Source organism: Manis pentadactyla, chromosome 13 (assembly GCF_030020395.1).
Source record: "Manis pentadactyla isolate mManPen7 chromosome 13, mManPen7.hap1, whole genome shotgun sequence".
Taxonomy (NCBI): Eukaryota; Metazoa; Chordata; class Mammalia; order Pholidota; family Manidae; genus Manis; species Manis pentadactyla.
In genome coordinates this window covers 23,346,116-23,367,632 of record NC_080031.1, presented here as the reverse complement: position 1 = coordinate 23,367,632, position 21,517 = coordinate 23,346,116, and the positions used below count along the sequence as shown (strand labels likewise).

The 21,517-nt window shown below is 35.3% G+C and overlaps 1 protein-coding gene across 2 annotated transcripts in view; it reads right to left on the bottom strand.

Moving 5' to 3' along the window:
- Positions 1-1,527: 1,527 nt before the first annotated feature.
- The window catches only part of CEP57 (centrosomal protein 57), a 58,801-nt gene continuing 38,811 nt past the window's right edge, over positions 1,528-21,517 (bottom strand). For both annotated transcript variants that reach the window (XM_057490865.1, XM_057490866.1), the window contains exons 3-11: positions 20,311-20,490; positions 19,843-19,964; positions 17,282-17,398; positions 16,628-16,705; positions 12,897-13,004; positions 12,254-12,331; positions 6,653-6,894; positions 5,922-6,066; positions 1,528-4,311 (exon numbers count right to left, since the gene is read on the bottom strand). In XM_057490865.1, the coding sequence (XP_057346848.1) occupies positions 4,093-4,311; positions 5,922-6,066; positions 6,653-6,894; positions 12,254-12,331; positions 12,897-13,004; positions 16,628-16,705; positions 17,282-17,398; positions 19,843-19,964; positions 20,311-20,490 (1,289 nt within the window). In that variant the 3' untranslated portion in view covers positions 1,528-4,092. The remainder of the gene's footprint in view (positions 4,312-5,921; positions 6,067-6,652; positions 6,895-12,253; positions 12,332-12,896; positions 13,005-16,627; positions 16,706-17,281; positions 17,399-19,842; positions 19,965-20,310; positions 20,491-21,517) is intronic.

Sequence of the window (21,517 nt, the reverse complement as noted above, 5' to 3'; positions counted from 1 at the left end):
CCCATAAGATGGCGAACCTCCTGCTTCTCTTCCAGGTCCTTGGTTCCCGCCAGCGCCACCTGAAGCCCAATCACCCCTCACCCCCCTAATCCCAGCACCTAGCCAATAGCCACCAGCCCCGTAGAAGTACCACCACAATCACCCCATGCCCCTTCCTATATAACCCAGCACCTTTCCCTAATAAAGTGGAATTCTCCGGTGAATTGCTGCTGTGTGTCGCTCCTTTCCTTTCACCATCAAAATACCAAAGGCATTCTACACAAAAACAGAACAATCCAAAATTTGTGGAACCAAAAACAACCCAAATAACAAAGCAATCTTGAAAAAAAGAGTTGATTTCAAACTATACTATAAAGCCATAGTAGTAAAGGCAGTATGGTACTGGCACAGAAATACATACAAAGACCAATGAAACAGAACAGACAGCCTTGAATTATATTACCTATATTCAACAAGGGAGCCAAGAACATCCATTGGGAAAAGACAGTCTCTTTCAGCAAAGGGTCTGGTGGAAACAAATGCAAAAGAATGAAATCAGACCCCTGTGTTTCACACCACTCACAAAAAATTGAAGTGGACCAATAAGCCTGATACCATAAAACTCACAGAAGAAAACATAAAGAAGCTTCTCAGTATTGGTCTTGGCAATAACTTTTTGGACATGATTCCAAAAACACAAATGACAAAAACAAAAATCAACAAATGGGGCTATATCAAACTCAAAAGCTTCTTCTGCACACCTAAAGAAAAGAAAATGAAACCTACAAAATGAGGAAAAATTTTTATAAGCCATGTATCTGACAAGGGATTAATATCCAAAATATATAAAGAATTCACACAACTTAATAATAAAAAAATAAACATTAAAAAATGAGCAGAAAAACTAGACATTTTCCCAAAGAGGACATCAAAATGGCTAATAGACACAGGGAAAGGTGCTCAACATCAGTAATCATTAGGGAATGCACATCAGAACCACAATGAGATATCACCCCCTGCCTGTTAGAATGGCTGTCTTCAATAAGAGAGACCGGGTGCTGGCGAGCAAGTGCTGGAACAGCAACTCTTACACACTGTTGGTGGGAATGTATATTGGTCCAAAAACTATTGAAAACTATGGAGGTTCCTCAAAAAATTAAAAAGATTTACCATATGATCCAGCAGTTCTAATTATGACTATATACTTAAAGGAAATGAAGACAGTATTTTGAAGAGACAGATGCACTTGCACGTTTACTGCAGCATTATTCACAATAGCCAAGATACGGTAACAACCAAAATGCCCAACAACAGATGAATGGATAAAAAAGATACAGTGTATATCCACAGTGGAGTTAAATTATGCAGCCATGAGAAAGGATGTCCTGCATCTGTGACAACATGGGGGACCTTCAGCACATTAGAAAGACACATACGGTGTGGTATCACTTACATGTGCAATCTAAAAAAGCCTAACTAGAAAGGAATAAAATGGTGGTTAATGGGGTGGAGTATAAGACTGATTAAAGAGTACAAGCTTGCAATGAGTAGAAGTAAATCAGAGATTTAATGCACAGTATAATGAATATAGACAATATTGTACCTTAATTATGAAATCTCATGTCATTACAATGACAACCATATCACAATATAGAAATGTATCAAAAAAATAGAGTGCAACTTAAAATTTCACAATGTTAGCTGTCAAATCTATTGAATTAAAACAACACTTGTAATAAAGATGTTTCTTACAAGCTAAAAGAAAAATCCATTGGGGTGTGTGTGGAAGTGGGACAGGGAAGTATTGGTACTATGTATTTATATAAACAGAACTTTAATATTTGAATTGACAGTTCTATGTTTTATGCCTTTATATATACTTATGCATATTGGTTGTGCAGATGTAGTTTTTCCTATGAGGGATATAAAATTTAGAGACCTATGTGATCGAGTCAGAACTTCTAGTAGTTAGCCTCCTGTGGCTTGTATGTTATCCTTCTAGTCTCATCTGCAAACCCCCCATTTTAGGGGCCTCTACTACTCAAGCTAGTCAGTTTTCTCATGTAAACTGTAGGTTCCTATCAGCTGGCTTTATTCATTTTATCTTGTTGACCTGGAACTGTTCTCTCTTGAGGCATATTCCTCTTCTCTACAGTTCTGGCATCATTTCCTCCTCTGGGAAGTTATCCCTGATTCATCATTCTCTTCTCTGCCATGCCCCACCTTCCTCTGGGCTCCCACATTGTACGCTGTCATGACCCCATCTACCGCCTATTGAAATGAATGATTTAGATGTCTTCCACCTACCTGTCAGCATACCTTTCTTACTCAGCTTGGTATCCTGATAGGCATCTTACACACAGAAGATACTGGTATTTGAAATGCACTGCAATAAAGTTCTCGGACAACTGAAGAGGACGAATGACAGCATAATCCTCTGCTGCCAACTCTCAGACAAGGAAAGTGAAGCAGTATGGAATATTTCCTTCAGTTTTCAGCTGAGGGTATCAGAGGCTGGGATGGTATTTCCGTGTGAGCCCTAACTGAAGGACACGGTGAGTTTCATCACCATGTAACCAGCCTTCAACTAACTAGGACTTGGAGCCACTACAACACAAATGAGGCTCACACAGTTTAATTACCTGAAATTTAAACACAGAGACAACACAAGTTTAAGAGGTAAAATGGTGTTTGAGACACAAAAAAATATTTTCCATGTCACCAGAGCAGTGATCCCTTGGATCTATGGAAATCCTGTGAAATCAATGAAGATACAAACCTGCTCATCAGAAAACTGAAGTTTATATGCATTTTCAGGAGATTCACATATATATCCCCAAACCTAAGGGCATCAAATTAAGAACTCTGTAGAAAATTAATTCAGTAAGAGGCCTAAAAAGCTTAGTGCCCAGCCAGTCACTATAATTTATACTGACTAGATAAAATCCTAGAATTCCATTTCAATCCCAGGGGAGGAATAAAAGGCAATCTCTTTAATATGTCTGTTGGGCTTAGTTTCTGTGTAAGCACAAGGTAAGCAAATTATGTACTAAATACCATATAGTCTTATTGTTTCTCCTTATGTTAACATCCTATTTAGACATGCATTTTTTTGAGAGAACACATAAAGCCTTTAGTAACAGGCTGTTGAGGAAAATTTCATTGTTTCCTTAAAAAAGCTGCTTTATTGACATCAGTGGCAAATTTATAAAAAGTGAACGTCTTGATTAAAAATCGATTTACATTTTTAACATAATGACAATGCATGTGTACAGTTAACACTGCGCTCAGACTGGACACCGAAGTGAATCTCCAAGGGGTCCTAAAGGATTTAAGATTAAAGATCGTAATACCTTGAAATTAATAGCATGATTCCAAACAGGTGTTTAAAAACAAATGCATATGCTTTATAATACCTCCCTTTCCAGTCATTCCAAACCTCATTTACTTTCATTAACAATCTGCTTATACTTTAAAAAGCCCAGTTAATTGACTAAAATGAATGGGTATTTAAAAAAATTTTAATAGTGGATTTTAACAATACATTTAATACCCATCAATGTTTAAAATGTCAAAAAGCAAAACAAAATCCTCTTAAATATGTATAAATATTTAAATATAGGAAACCTCCATCAACAGTCAAAGTAAATTTAATGGCTGTATTGGAAATGAGAAATGGGTGACTCATACCAGGGGAAGATTTCAAAATACGACTTTTAAAGCAAACAATGCCTATGGGATAGCATCATATTGTGGTAATTTAAACCTGATTTTACTCAGATATATATAAAGAGCTATTTAAAAAATCACACCCACAAGTAAAAAAATTGGTAATTTGTTTACAAAGTGCAGTATTTCAGTACAGCAAACTCATCTCAAATAAAGAACAATGTGTGGCTTCCTAGCCTTTGAACTCCCCTGGTTTCCATTTAAATCGTTTAACATTTTTTTGATGCCTAACACAAGAAAAGCCTGTGTAATCAAGTTTGGGCCCTTCAACACCAGCTATTAATTAATTCCAACATAAAAGAGTATGAAACCTGGAAAGTAAATTCTCAGTGTCTGACTGATGAGGTACACATTATCTGAATAAAATTTATGACCTACTAGCAGTCAGTAATCCCAACACAAATTATTGCTTTGTAATGAACTCTGTATGGTTTGCATGTCCTTCAGTAACTGAAGATTTTTCCTGCTTTTTTCTCCAGGTCTCGGTTTGGCAAAGTCTTTCTTATTAGAGGTCCCTGCGATTCCAGAAGGATGGCTGCTGCTGTTCCCTTCTTCATCAAAAGTCTTTTTGGTGGTTCTTAATTCTCTCTTCTGCTTCTCCAACTATACCAATTTACCAAGGAAGGGGAAAGTGTAATGAAAACATTCTTTTCAGACAACAGGTACTTTTAACTCTCATACTAACTAAAACACAAATAATATATTTCAGTTTTATTTTTTTAGAGGCTTCAAAAATCTTGTACTAGTCACAACACTCAGTGCTTAAAATATATGATATACAAACAAGTAAACGAGTAAACACATCAATTCTGGTGCTGTATCAGAAGTTAAGGCAGTGTCGCAAAAGTAGAACAGGGTCAGAGAGAAACAAGGGAGTTAGGAGGGAATATTGTCCTGGAGGAAGTAAAAGATCTCATACAGGAAAGAAGGACAGGAAATAAAGGGAGGAGAAATGCATTCCAGTACCTAGTCTGAGCAACGAGGCTTCCAGAGATGGGTGAAGAGATGTAGTGGTAATACAGTGATACCATGAAAAAGATTTTTAATTTTACTATTTCACTATTTTTATAGTAAGTTAAAGCAGAGAGCTTTACTTTTACTTTAGCTGCTAGCAAAAATAAACTGCTCCTGGCACACTGGTGCTGTACAAGAAACAAATTAGATAATTACTTCTATAGGAATCATTTGCTTGTATTTCTTCTTATAAAAACATGTACTGTAGAAGAAGGACTTAAGCTCAGGTTTTGGAGTTGAGAAGAACCACATTTGCCTTCTAGCTCTGCCACTGACCAGTGAGCTGCCGCGTCCTTGAGCAAGTCATATAATTTCACTTTAGAATATGCCTATGTCCCAGGAAACAGCCCCCGTTTTTCCTCATCTATGAAATGAGATAATATACCCACCCCACAAGCCTTCCATGAAGATTAAGATGACATATTAAAGTATTTAGCATTGTGCTTATTACAAGAGCAACTAGTTAGTAAATATCAGCCAGACATCTCCCGCTCCCAGTCTTCTCCATTCTTGTCAGTGGTACCAATGTCCTCACCCTCCAATGGTATCAAGCAGCAAGTACCCTCAATCCACTTCACCCCACCTGCAGTCACTGATGACCTCTGCTAAGAAATAAGCTTAAAGGGCCCAGCTGGCCTCTCAGCAGTGGCGCAGTGATCTCCCACAGCCATGACCATCATGTTTCTCTCCAGATGAAAACCCCGCAGTGACTTCTCACGACCCTCAATAGATAGTAAATAAATGGCCATTTTATTAATTAAATTAGTAACTAATTAATTAAATTAGTAACTAAACATAGTAAGTTTCTTTCACATATTTATATCTGATATTCCTTTAGAAACAATTTATAGGTGTTTTTCAAAACTTCGGTAAATTTAGAACCATTTAAATTCATCACAGAAGTTAGTTTGTTCATGTAATATAGATAAGATTATTAAATACATTTAGTATTTAAAAGATGTACCTTAGATAATAAAAATCTAATAGACAGGACACAATCCTTTTTCCTAGTCCATGTAACACCAATTCTTAATAATTAATGAACTGAAGTAAGTGTCTACAGTGAAGAAATACTTCCTGCAGCTCCCTATCTATCCATGATATACTTACAATGTCATCAACTAATTTGAGAAAAAGGGTTTTTTTGTTTTGTTCTTATCTTTTCATCACTAGTAATAAGCGAAGGAAAAGTGAATTACCTGGGCTTGATATTTTCGAACTTTATTTATTTGATTGGCTTTTGCCTCCATCCTTCCCACCAATGCCTCCAGCTCGCACTCTAGCTTGTCTTTCAGTTCAACAGTTGGGGATTCTTGGATAAGCTTTGCAAGCTGCTGGTGGTCACTATAAAGAACAAAATTAGGGCTTGATTAAGTTTCTTGCATTTCATGTTAGATTCATTATCTCTCTCCTACTACATGTGACCACTGATCTGTGCATTAAAAAATGACTCATTCAAAAAATTTCCGAATTATCAGCAATAGTTTAAAAGTTCAAGATAGGTACTGGAGGCAAATGTAAACAGAGTTCTTAATTTCTAAGAGCTAATTATTTATATTTCTACCCTGCCCCTGGCTTTGGAGAAAGTAAAGTCTAGAGAAGGATCTTACTCTTCACAACATTTACAGCCTAACTTACCAGTTAAGTTTAGCTAAACTCAATGTATATTTGTATTAATAAACTCCTTAAAAAAGGAAGTTAAACTTAAATGTAAACCTTGGTTTTCAAAACATTTAACTTTACTAGAACAGGGAGAGATCTCATTCAGTTTTATTTGTTAAAGTCCTACTAATCTGCTCAGTGGTTGGTGCCAGTATTGTGTTCAACAAACATCTGTTGAACAAATAATGAAAGATTAATAAAGTCACCAAGAAGGTACAATGAGGTTTTAAAACTAAATGTAATTAAAAAAACAAAAATGAAAACTCACAAGCTCATTTGCCCAAATTCATCTTGTAAAGTCTGTAAGACTTCTGTCAGCTCTTCATTAATGCTGCTAGAGGAACAAGGCGTTACTGAGAGCTTCTTACTTTTACCACTTCGAGAAGATACTTGCTTTGCCAAAGGAACACTACTGACTACTCGATCGTTGCACAAGGCTTTACTGTGTTGCTTCATGAGATGCAAGACATGCTGCACATTGGCTACTACGGCATGGCTGGGACTGGTGGACTGAAGAAGAGTGAGAAATAATTTAAACCAAATTCTCTCAATCTGTTTTCTTTCTACTCCCTAGCCTGGGTAAAAAGACCCTCCCTGCCAAAATAAAACCCTATGATATAAATTTTCTTCTTAGAGTAAGTCAATTCATATCCCATGAATAACCCTGTCTCCAATCTGCCTCTTACTCTCCAACCTGCCATCATTTATTTGGTTTTGCATCCATCTATCTCTGTTAGCTACAGGAAGAACATCAAAATTGATCTCTCTGCTCCCAGTCTCTTAATTCCATAAATTATTCTCATAATGTTTTCTCCTATTTCTCCTTTGATGTAAACCCACCGACTCTAATATCTAAATGCCTCACATAGAAAATAAGGCCCTGTATCATGGGACTGCAACATACACTCCCTGGCCTCATGGCCTATCATCTCCTCATTTTTCTCCATTATTTGAATAAATCATATTTACACATGCCATTCTTGTTTGGCAACTTTTATAGCATTCTTTAAAACCCAGTTCAAATATATAATTTTAAGGACCTCCTTAAAACCTCAAGGTAATTAACTCGTTCATTTTCAGATCAGCTATAGCATTTATTTCTATCAGAGCATTTATCACAATTACAGTTAACTGTCTGCATATCTATTTCACCTATTAAGGAGGTGGTAGGGACTGTCATATTCATTTTTCTATCCTCAAATAGTAGGAAGCACTGTTTGTGTTTGTCACATAGAGAATAGGAAAAACTTGGTTATCTTGTCAAATTTTTGTTTTGAACACTACACAATAATCTCAATGTGCTATTTCAACTTACAAATAGATGGCTAGGCTATCTCAGCTCCATAAGCATCATCTAGACAGCTTGCTTAAAATGCAGATTCCTAGGCAGGACTCCCAACCAACTCAATCAGTGTGGGGCAAGGCCTGGAAACCAATGTGCTAAGTTAAACAGATGTTCTTTTCATCCTAGTTTTGTATTCTAAGGTAGCAAATTGAGCCCAGCAATATAAACAAAAAAGTATGTAACACTTTAGTCCAGGTGGGGTTTACTCCAGGAATGCAAAGCTAGTTCAATATTTGAAAATCAATCAGTGTAATCTAGCATGTTAACAGTGTAAAAAAGAAAACTACTATTTTGTGGCAAAAAGCATTTGAAAAACTGTAACACTCATTCAGGGTATAAACTCCCAGCAAGGTGGGAACAGGGAAATTTTCTCAAGTTAATAATGACAAAGAACCTATAGCCAATGCCATACTTAGCAGTGAATGACTGAATGCTTTCCCCTTAAAATCAGAAAAAAGGCAAGGATGTGGACTTTCATCACTCTTACTTAACATAATACTGGAAATCCTAGTCAGTGCAGTATATAAAGAAAAGAAATAAAAGGCATACAAATTAAAAATGAAAAAATAAAACTGGTCCTATTTACAGATGACATGATTCTCTACATAGAAAATCTCAGTCAAAAAAATTATTCCTAGGACTAATTAATATAAGTGATTTCAGCAAGGTCACAGAATGTAAGCTCAACATATAAAAATCAAATGTACTATAGCAATGATTATGTAGAAACTGAAGTTAAAACTGAATACAATTTACAACTGCTCAAAAAATATTTGACCATAAATCCAATCAAAACAGATACAGGATCAACATGCTGGAAACCACAAAACACTCATGAAAGAAACCAAAGACCCAAATCAATGAGAAATGAATGAGAAACACTGCACTCACGTACTGGACACTTGACACAGGTGGCCATTTCTCCCCAGACTGATCAGTAGGTGTGATACAATTCCTATCAAACTTCCAGTAAGATCATTTTTTTGTAGAGAGAGACAAGTTTATTCTAAAATTATATGGAGAGAGAAACAACTAGTAGAGCTAAAACACTTTGAAAACAAAGAATATAAAGTCAGAGGAATCACTGTCCCTGATGTTAAGACTTACTGTATAAAAGCTACAACAATCGAGGCAGTGTGGTATCGGCAAAGGGGTGAACACGTACTTCAGGGGGAGAGATTGAAAGGTGAACTGGGACCTAGTAGTAAGCCTCACACTGAATGAAAAAATTATTTCAAGTAGTTCATAGATTTAAATGTAAAATATGAAACTATAAAACAAATGAAAACATACATGAAAATGTACAGGACATAGATCTACACAAAGTTCTTAAACATGACACCAAACACATGATCCACAAAAGCAAAAAAATCAATTAAATGGATTTTATCAAAATGAAAGCTTCTCTGTAAGTTTAAGAAGATGAAAAGAAGCTATAGACTGGGAGAATATATATAAGTACCTATCTGATTGTCTTATTTAAAATAAGGAACTCTTAAAATTCAATAGTAAAAAAATAAAATAAAATTATAAAATGGCAATAAATATAATCAGACATTTCACCAGAGGATATATGGATGACAAATAATCACATGAAATTCAAATATTATCAGTCATTGGGGTAATGTAAATAAAAACCACAGTGAGATATCACAACATACCTACAAGTACAAATTGGAAACCACATAAATGTTGTTCAATGAGTGAATCATTCAACTGATACACGTACACCATGGACTATTCCTCAGCAACAGAAAGAACTATGGATCCACACAAGGGGATTATGCTGAGTAAAACAGTCAATCTCAAAAGGTCACATGCTGCATGATTCTATATACATAACATTTTTGAAATGGCAAAACTGTAGATACAGTGTGGTAGTGGCTTCACAAATCTAGTTATAAAACTGCATTGAATTACACTTGCGAACATGCACAGAGTACATGTAAAATAGAGAATCTGAACAAAGTCTGTGGATTAAGCCAGTATTTCTCTCTGACTGATACCACAGTAATGCAGTACGTTACCATTGGGGTAAACTGGATTAAGGGTAGACAGGATTAAGAGTAACTTAAAAAACTTAACCCATGTTTATATCAAGGTAATTTAAATTCAACAACTGAATGGTTTAGACATTCTCTCTTATTGTATTTATGCTATCATCAATACAACCTTGATTATCAAGAACTAAATTCATTTGTCTCTTTAACAACTATAAATGCCCATATGCATGGTATTCACTTAAAGTGTGTTGAATATGGGAGGTTACTATTTCACTTAGAATTTAAAATATATATTCATTATATTGACAACCTATACAAACACTTTCAATAAGCAGTATATCCTTTTTGAAATTATCTTTCCTATTGTTTTTCTGATTGTATTGTAATTTTGTTGGCAAAATCTAGTAATAGTAAAGTTGAGAGTTGTACCTCATATCTTTAATTTCATTTTACTTTTCTAAATAAAACTCACTTTTATTGCATTTTACACATGTATTGGTCTATGACAATGCATTATTAAAAATAAAAGCTGGTACTTCACAATAGATATTTGGAGAAACTCATCTAGGTAACAGCACATTCTTACCTGTTTGCATAATATTTCACAAAGAGTACAAATAATATCAAAAGGAGAGCTCAGGTTGAAAAGACCTAGCTTTGAACCTGTCTCGGTTAACCTTTTTGTTAATGGCTTCAAAGTGAATTAATTACCAACGACAGGCATTTGGGGATAACATACATTTAACGTAAGACTGACCTAGATTCAAATTTATTGTGGGATAGGGTGAATCTATTCCTACAGAGATTCAGTTGATGAAAAATTCTGTATAAAATACCAACTCCACAAGCATAGGACATACAGAGGCTAATGCAAAGATTCAGAAAAAGGCCTTGTTCCTTCAACTGACTACAATTAATGAGTGAAAAGGATGATGTAGCTTTTCCTGTAACAGTGTGATGCTAGACTGAGTTAACAGACTATCCGGAACACGACAAAGCCTGTATTCTGTGCTGGTCCCACATTTAAAGGGTGATACTCAATTCAGGAAGGAAGAGAATGATGAGGTGGTAATGAATTCATGGAACACCGAATAGCTGAAAAAGGAAGTATTTACAACCTAGAATAAAGAGATGAGAGTAAAGATAAAGCTATCGTCAAAAGTTAAAAATTTTTTCTATAGTCAAGGGCTATCTTGCTATATGTGGATTCCGGAAAGCAGAAAGAAGACCAATAGTAGAATTTATGGTGACAGATTCCAACTCAACTTTCAAATAAAGTTATCTAGGAATGCCATGGGCTATTTGAGGTATGAGGTCTCCTCAGCAGATGTATTTGAGCACCACACACAACCATTATTCCTGATGTTTACATAAAGAAAACATTAGACAGGGGAACTGTACTAAGTGGGTCCCAAAGCTAATGACATTAAGACTGGACCAGGGACAACTAAAAATATTTTCTAGGCCCCATAACCAGAAAACTGTCAGTGGAATTTTGACAGGGATCTGTAATCTGCTTTTTCAAATGTGTATTCAGCAATACTGATAATGCTGGTCATCCTTTAAGAGGGTGTTTCCAACCCAACTCAAAGATTCTATAGTGAAGCAAAAGACGTTTGGTAGGAATAAGAGATAAGGAAGAAATACAGGTCAAAAGATGGTCTGCAAATCCAGTAAGAGGTTAAATTTAGGGTAAAGGACAGCATGGAGTCAACAGCAATACCTTTTTTTAGATGATCTGTGCCTTAAAAATCTAGTGGAAAAAGTTAGGCAAATAGGAAAGCTAGGAAATAGTTCATTCCCCAAGCTTTCACTAAGAATTTTCTGTGGGGTTAAAATAAATAAATATAGACAAACAAAATTAAATTTACTCTCCAAGCCTCTCAACACAATCTAGTTGGGTATTCAAGGAAATCATTCATGAAACAACCAGCAACACAGAGTTAATGAAAAAGTGATATTAACTAGCACAGTGTTAAACCCTTACCAGAAATTATTCAGTACTTGCTGATATTGGACAAAATTATCATTTCTACATTTAAGCACTGAAGTACACAAGATTGAAGTCTATGTGTGATTACTTGAGGAGAATATGAGTCCTGTTAAGTTTAAATGAATATAAATCACAGCCTATTTAATTCACAAACAGGTTGTGATTTCTACTATTTTAGTATCTATCTATATCTAAGTATATACCAGCAGGGTTAACACTGAAATCCAATTCTACAAATATACTATTTCCTATTCTTTGACCCTTATCTGAAACTGCACCTTCTCTAGACCAGAGTCTCTGCTTTTGTTCATAACTTCCCTTTCACATATACTTTTTCTGTTTTAAAGTGTCCCTCTAGTCTCTTCCCTGCTCCCCCAAACCCAGAGAACCCTTTTCCATCTCATTCTCACATCACCATGACCCACATTGGTAAAAGTGCAGAAAAACGTTTCCACCACTTACAGGCATATAGGCAGACAATTAGATGTAATTCAAAGATCTCAAAAAATTCCAGTTTGACCAACTCACCTTTCCAGCTACAAAAGGCATATCACCCAAGCATAATCTATAATGTGGCTGCACGGCAAAACAGTTCCTAGAACCTTTCTGAAAGGAAAGGAAAGGAAAGGAAAAAACAATTTTACTCATGTGACAGTAAAGCTGACAATGACTAACCTGGAACTTCAGGCCACTGCTGGGCCACTGCCTGCTCTATCTGTCCTGGCATTATGGTCTTGGACTCCTAATACTCCTCATCCATATACATCCTAGCTTAGAAGAGACTAAGAAAGAAAAATGGCACATGACACAATAGCAGTTGTGGTTTAAACAGAGAAACTGTGTGTGTGTTTATGTACATTTTAAGAGCAAAAGATAATGCAGTACTAAATAACAACAACTAATACATGTGCACTGATAAATATTATTGATATTGACATTGATAAGGGTCAACTAATATTTTTGTAGTTATAAAATGCTTTCATATATATAGTCTTTCTCTCTTGGTAAAAACGTAGAGGTAGATAGTCCTATACCTATCTTCCCAATGAAGAAACCAAGAACGACAGCGATGTGCTCGCCCAGGGCTGCAGTGCCACACGTGCACTAGTGCTCTCCCATCGGCCACCCAGGTCAGCGCTGGCACTTTGACTTACTGGTTCTGTTTTCATACCTTTTCTGGTGGTTTTGACTTCTTTTTCTTAATTCTTCTTGCACTGGGAGTACATGGAGTTGCCTTTTCTTCAAGGATAAGTCTATTTGTTTCTAGCCCCGTCTGCAACTAAGAAAAATATGACAGCCTAAAGTTAATGCTGTAAAAATAAAAGCTGTGATTTCAATTTGAGATTTGCCATGTGAAAGCCTGTAAAAACCCACAGTGGCTTCTGAATGAAAGAAACACATCACAGCTATGTAACTATGCCTGGAACCAATCGCATGTGCTGACTATTTAATCAATACATCTTGTTTTATCTTGAAGTGCTGTGTTATGTTTTCTTTCTTTAACCTGGAGTCCTTTAGCTCCACTATTTTTAGTTGCTCTATGAATTATTATAAATTATATCTGAGTTAAAGGCAATGTATCTTACTTCAAACCAGTGCTTCAGTATTTTCTTCTTTGCAAACAGAGTTGTAACAGTGCCAGACCCAAAGCACTAGAGAGCAAAATTCTTTTCCCTTTAAGAACTCATACATTTACAATATGAGGAAAAGGAAGTGGAAATTCATGCCCAAAGACCTGGAAGCTATTGCAGCAAATATTATCAAGCCCTTTTCTCTAGAAGCTTAATTAACTATATTATTTTAAAAATAATTTTAAATCCACATGGTAAAAATTCCACAAGCAATTACATGGATTTAAAGCAAGGACTGCTCTCTCCCCTAAAACAACTTTCATTTTTTCTAAAAACAAAAAAAAAAGCATACGTGTGTGTGTGAGTGAGTGTGTGAGAGAGAGAGAGAGAGAGAGAGAGAGTGTGTGTGTGTGTGTATCTAGAATTCAAGCCTGCTTATGTATCAAATTGTCAGGAGTTCATGACGAACATTCAGATTGTCAGGTTCCTCTCCAGACCTCATAATCTAGAAACTTCTAGGTTGTGGAAATTTATATTTTAAAAGTATTTTGAAGTTCCCCAGGAAATTGTGATGGAACTGGAAAAAACACTCAGAACCAATGGATAAGTTAAAAGAAATACTGAGATCATTATTATTACTTTCCACAATGACTGCATTCTTTTTTTTTTTTTTTTTTTGTAGATAATTATTTTTTTATTGAAGGGTAGTTGACACACAGTATTACATTACATTAGTTTCAGGTGTACAACATAGTGATTCAGCATTTATATACATGACAATTCTAGGTACCAGCTATCACCATACCAAGCTGTTACAATATCTTGACTATATTCATTACATCCCGGTTACTTATTATTTTACCATTGGAAGTGTATACTTTTTTGTTTTTTTTTGTGAGGGCATCTCTCATATTTATTGATCAAATGGTTGTTAACAACAATAAAATTCTGTATAGGGGAGTCAATGCTCAATGCACAATCATTAATCCACCCCAAGCCTAATTTTCGTCAGTCTCCAATCTTCTGAGGCATAACAAACAAGTTCTTACATGGAGAACAAATTCTTATATAGTGAATAAGTTCTTACATGGTGAACAGTACAAGGGCAGCCATCACAGAAACCTTTGTTTTTGCTCATGCATTATGAACTATAAACAGTCAGTTCAAATATGAATACTCATTTGATTTTTATACTTGATTTATATGTGGATACCACATTTCTCTCTTTATTATTATTATTTTTAATAAAATGCTGAAGTGGTAGGTAGATACAAGATAAAGGTAGAAAACATAGCTTAGTGTTGTAAGAGAGCAAATGTAGATGATCAGGTGTGTCCCTGTAGACTATGTGTTAATCCAAACTAGACAAGGGCAATAAAACATTCACGTATGCAGAAGATTTCTCTCAGAACGGGGGATGAGGTTCTAAGCCTCACCTCTGTTGATCCCCAATTTCTCACCTGATGACCCCCCTGCGACTGTGCCTGTCTTAGGTTGTTTCTCCCTTGAGGAATCTTACCCGTCTCTGGCTAACCAGAATGACTGCATTCTTTGGAGACAGAATCTATTCAGTGACAAAGGAATACAAGGATCTCTACTCCCTGAAGCATGTTCCTCCCATACATCTAACAATGCTTTACATATAGAAAACTGAATAGATGTAATTCATTGAACAAGAAACAACTACTCTGGACCTATGAAGCCAGTGAGTTTGAATACTACAGCAAAAGAACAATTTTACGTATTTTAATATCCAGCTTATTTAGTTCTTCCTGGTAGCTGTCACATTATTTAATGGCAGAGTTTTAACATTTAGAAGTGCTTTCATTCTCTTTCCTCTCACTTAATCTCTCTAACATGAAGAAGATATAAAAAAAAGACCACTTTATCATGGTAAAATCCAAGCTCTGAAAATATCCTTCTCAAGGCTACACAAATTAGGGTTTGCTAGACTTGGAACTACATATCATCCCTGGCTATAGTTCTTCCACAACAATAGTGTCACTATCAGAACTCAAAACCTTTGATAATACATTATTGGTGATAACTGATTTGGTCCCAACTTTTTGCCTGCTACATAAAAAGAAAGCAGAAATACTACAAAAGAATTATTTAAATTCATAAAATAATGGATTTAACTTTGTATTTCATGTACAAAAGAATTCAGTACACTGTACAAAAGCACAATCCATTTACAAGTGATGAAATGAAGATGCAGTAAAATGGCCTGCCCTACAGTGGAACAGGCAGAGAAACCAAGTAATTCCCAAATTTGTTTGTGGTCAGAAACAAAGTCACATGAGCACTTAACTCAGAAAGCACACTGAGGAGGAAAAATATACACACATACTGAGCAGAAAGTATTTGAGAAATAAAATATATCAGGATTGATAGAGAATGTTAAATCAATGAATTCTGGAAAGCACTGGATGAAATTGACAAGATAACAGTGAGGTAACAGAATGTTTATAGTCCTGCAAGCACAAGTGAGGAATGGGCCAAGACACCTTCAGGATCCAGTCACAGCCTGAACTGGAGAGCCTCCACTTGGTACTGGAATGAGGACCTGCTCCTGATGTCAACAGTATAAAAGAAGATACATGCAAATCTTATAAAACTTAGACTTTGGAAGGTGGAAGGCAATAAATGGCAGCTATTTGAATAAATAAGCTCCTAAGAGGAAAGTGTTCAATATAAACAAAAATATTTTATTGAGTCTATAAGAAAGACTTATTGGGTACAGAAGTGTTCTATCTAGTGCATATCTTCTAGAATGCAGTTCTGGTTGGTATGTAAATGTTTTTGTGAATTCACCTTGCCTCACCTTTTCTACCTGGTGGCTATTACATAGGGTAAAATCCAAGACTAGGGCTAAGCAGAACTCACTTTTCCTTATATGTAGCTTTGGTGAATTAGTATGCGTCACTGGCTAGTGAGGCAGCCCACTACCTCAACTCCTGTCCAGGTGTAATGAGGCCAGCAGGGAAAAGGAAGCACCTGTAAGTAGGACATTGAATAATGGCTTTCTACATTTCTGATAGAGACCCATGTGACAAGGTTTACACGACTATATATTAACTTATTAGGTTTACAGTTTCTGATACTTGTTAGTCTACTGATCTTTTAAAAAATGCTCATTTAATTGCTCAGCTTTTACTTTCTGCCTGTAAAAAACAGATGTTTGTAATTTTCCATATTAATCTTCATCTAATAATTTATATATTGGACCATTCTCAAGAATGAATAATCTACGAAGCCCACATTTAATCACCTATTTATGTAGAGAGTTGTATGAAATATGAGGCACCTAAGTGCTCATGTTTTAACTTACCTGGGCTGCCTTAGCTTGCATACGTTTTCTTTCCTGTTCTTCTTCATGGAGTTTTGCTTCCAACTCTTCCATTTTTTTCTGGTGATGAAAACATTAAAAGTGGCAATAGTGTATTACTGTTTAATTAGTGTAAAATTTTAGCATAGTAAGTATAAGCTTGTTAGTTTAGTTTAGTGATAGCTCTGGGCTTGTTGGTATTCCTGACACTCTCATTTGTGATTCATTATTAGTCACTGTGAGGTAGCTGAACTGAATTATGGGTAAAATCTCTGGCCAAAAGACACAACTCTGTGTGAGGGCATACAGGCTACATGGAAGCTCAATCTGGAACTTTGATCTCAGTGGTATTAAATACCCCCCCAAATTAATCAATTAAAACTAAAATTAGTTATGAGAACAACTTAAATGATACAAGCCTTAGGGATACATAAAAACACTTGATCTTTCAGCATTTTAAAAAAGAACTACTTCCTCATGTACATCAAGATTATAAAATGTGAATATTCTCTACAAATTTATGTTTCTTCCTTTTAAAAATTCCTGCTTCTTTGCTACAAGATCAGTTATCTTTCTATAAATATTTAACATCAAGAAATGATCAGTTCTACAAAAGAACCAGTATGATGCATCAGTGAGTAACAGACATTCACTGACTTCTGCTGTGGCCTGCATGGTGGTAAGTCTGTTATACTCCTGTTCAAGAAGATCCAGTTTTTCAAGTTGGCTCTGAACATGTGTTTGATCATGTTGCCGTTCTCTTTCTAGGGAAACCTGGGAAACATTAAAAACAGCATGATAATTTGACAAAAAAATAACAGAGTATAACTTAGAATATGCCTTGCTAATTACCAGGCCTTTCATAGAACTACTTAGATATAGCAGAGGAATTCTGGTTAACAATATTAAGATGAAACCATGGTACATGTCAATAAATACAAGTGGAATATGGTTCTAACTATAAACTATTTTAACACTTTTCATAACTACTGTAACATATAAGTTATCCACATGCACACAAAATACTTTCAATTAGCATGGTTCTCTAAATCTACTTTAAGGCAATAATTATGGTTTTGGTACCTATCATTTATACCTTCTCTGAGTTCTGTGCAAAACATCCATTATTATTATTATTATTCAGGTTTAGGGTCAAGGATTTGAAAAGACTGCCACCTATTAGATTTAAGAATTAACAGCCATAGGGTAAACACACATGAATAAAAGGTGGAAATATGCTAAACTGAGGTCTGCTGGTGAAAAGCAAAAACACTAAGTACCTCTACTTGTAAAAAGTGTCTCTTCATATAAAAGTCTATAGCAGAAGTATCATACTAACAGAAATCTGAATGTGATAAAGTAACATAAAGCAATAATTTTCTCAGAAATTTGTGTGAACTCTTAATTCCCTCCTATCCATCTTAATGGGTAGTTACTGATCTTAAAAGAATACATTAAGTTAAAAATTGGCACAGATCAGGTTATTTCCAACACTGGAAACATTCTTATAAAATGGGCTATTTAAAATTTAATGATGAATCAGGCTTTAATTATAATTCAAAGACGTCTATTATATATGTTTGATAGATATAGTAGTCAAGACATTTTACTGTTGTCTTACAGATGCTTTCTAACCAGAGGACTGGAATATCCCAATGAAGAGAATCACTCACTGTATTAGTGTATTTAATATTTTGCCATTTCCAATCATGTGGCAGACTGAACTGACCACCCCCTCTTTTCTACCCCATCATATGAAAGTGTTAGACAACACAGCAATAATAAATAATAGATTATTACATAGCAAGTTTGGAAGAAAGGGAAATCTCCAGATGCAAAAAAGATAAAGGAACTCAAAAGCAAGGGAAGGATTACTAAAGCCAAATGTCACAAGAGGCAATACCGAGGCTTTGCTGTATGAGATATACAAGACACATGACCCAAATCTCAGGCAATGTGTACCATCTGCATGATGCAAGAACCCCAAGCCAATAAGTTAACATGAATTTTGGCTTGATGGGACCAGACCCATCAAGCCTCAGCAAAGCCAAATCGAAACTGCCTCATTAAGGCTGTCCATACAGCTGAGGAAGTATGGAATTCCCAAGACAAATCACAAGAATATGAGCTTACCTTAAAAAAAAAAAAAAAGGATAGACAGACAGGAGTCCCCACGGGGGATGGAGAAAACACCATAAAGGAGAGTCGCAGATGCACTGAAAGTGAGGACAGACACTGGGAAAATCAGGACCTAAATGGACTTGAGAACTGCTGATAGTGTTCAAAGAGATAAAAGGAAGGAATAAAAACCAAAGTAACAGTACATTGAAGAAACAATAAAAATAGGTGTGCTGAAGACCCAACTGGAAATAAATATGGTCACTGAAATAAATTCAGTGACACAGTAAAAACGAATACATGAGACAATTACTGAACTATTTTCTTAAATATCATGTAATTATTTAAATATATAAAGCCTACTATCTCCAACTTTGAAAGCTGTTGAAGTAAAAAGAATATAATTTCTCTTTCACATTGCAGAGCATCTAGGAAAATGCTAAGCATATGAACATTCAAATTTTGCATAATAAAGTTAAGATGCTCAGAAACTGTATTCATGAATTGAAAAACCTAGATTCATAGTAGAAAAGGAGGTATTTTTTATATATACATTCCAGACTGTTGCAGATGTCTTCTCACAAATGTGCAGGTTACTTAAAACCACCTCTGGTGTGACAAAACAAAGTATTTTTGTTACTTTGGAGCTTTTTCAAGTATAAAGAACACTCAAATCTGCTATGACACTTGAGCCTAAATAAATTCAAGTGGCAGAGAGGTACATAATATGATTATTTATACTTTCTGTAATGTAGACTCATTGAAGTTAACATGACTTAAAAGGATTACACAATTAATTGTATAGTATTTTTCCAATTTAAGTAAAACTATACCAAATACAACAATAACCATGAAGAAGGCCAATGAAATCTTGAGACACCATAACTGATCCCAAGTAATTTCAGTTGTGGGCTTTTATATTGTTCAAGAGCGGAAGGCACCAGAACTATGGGTACTACTACCAGTGGTTACTTTAAGGTTAAAAAGGAAAAGTGATTATTTTAACAGCACCATTAGCTATCACTGAGAAAAAAAGGTCTGTGTCAATTTTCCTCAAATCTGTTTCTGAGAATGGATCTGTGGAGCGTGAGATGCCATACCTGTTTCTCTAAGACAGATGTCCTTTCCATTTCTGCATGCTTTACCATCTTACGCATGTACTCCAACTGTTTTTCTAAAAGAGTACATTTATTTTCTGCAGCTGACAACTGAGATGCCAGTTCTAAAAAGAATACATAAGAAAGGCAGAAATTAGCTCCCTCACAGAGTAGCTTTGTAACAGGAATTAAATCTACTGTGTATATGATAAATGTTTTCTAGTAGCTCTAAAGCCTTCTCAGTTAATCTAAGTCATTCTCTTTCTCCTTCTCTCTGCTAGTCCCTATCTGCCTTGAATTCAGTCAGTAAATACAGTGCTTGACTTTAACACTTGCTGCTCAAAATGCACATGAGTATAACACAATTTTATACCGCTCAAAGACACTGACGAGAAAATGCTAACATGGAATTTGAGTAATTTTACAAAACTTATTTTGATAGTGTTTCATTTCCTTCATAATTAAACAGACCTTGATTGTGCTTTGATTCCTCAAGCTTTGAATTCTCCCTTTTTTGTATTTGTTCATCCAGTACTTTTTTATATTCAGTTGTTTCTCTAGACAAGGTTTTAACACTTTCTTCTGCCTGAATCCTTTCAAGTTCTAAGCGCCGAATCTTATCTTGAAGATTCTTCAAAGCAGAAAATATGGCTGCCAAATACAAACATGGACAATGTAAGATAACACTATATATGGAGAAAGTTCACAGTAAAGGAATAACCTCATCTAAATAAAAAAATTGATAGTTGGGTCCAGTGGTCAATTACTCTTTGAAACAATAAAATGTTATTTATCATCACATAATTATTTTTTAAAAATCCACGTAAAGACATCTAAATCTTCTGAGTCTCAGAAATGGGCTAGGTACTCAAGTAAAAAATATACTACCATTGTAAAAGCATTTTAAAGATTGTAAAAAATGGTAAAAAAAATAGCTAGCCATAAAAAATTCACATAACTGTCTCAAAATACATTATGATGATGCAAAAGCAATGATGGGTAAAACTGACAATTTGAGCACAAATCAAGGCAGTGGCACTAAAGTGTAATTCTGGGTATTGTACCCTTCACGGTAGGTCACACACTCCCAATAAGGAGAACAAAGTTCCTTGCTTGCTGTCCTTGATGCATCAGTAAGAATCATCACCTCGAACGATGAAATCATCTCAAACCCTGAGTATACGACTATTTCATACTGTGTGACAGAGTGGGGAGGACACATTCACAAGAAGTGTGCACAAAAGGATATTGGTCTCAATGAAGCACATGTATAAATATTTGCATTGTGAGCTCAACTAAAACCATCTCCTTCAAAGGAGCACCATTTTCATTTGAAAGAACTTTTGATAAACTTACAGCTATTCAGTCTTAGGTATTCAGCAGTCATTTTCTCAAAAATGAAAGACATGAGTCTGTCACTTCAAAGATCTGATAGTAATTGTTGCCAATGATGAAATTCAAATGAAATCAGAATTCTAAAAAAAATATTACCTGTGGAGTGAGTTGTATCTGGATCCCAATAGAAAGTTTTTTTCTACTGGAGGCTGGTAATATTAACAAAATAATTTTTTTATATTGCATAATGAAACCTATCAAATTTTGCAAGTGTGTAAAGTCAATACAATAAAAACCATGCATGGGTAAAAGAATCATTGCCAAGTTCAAGACAGACAAATAG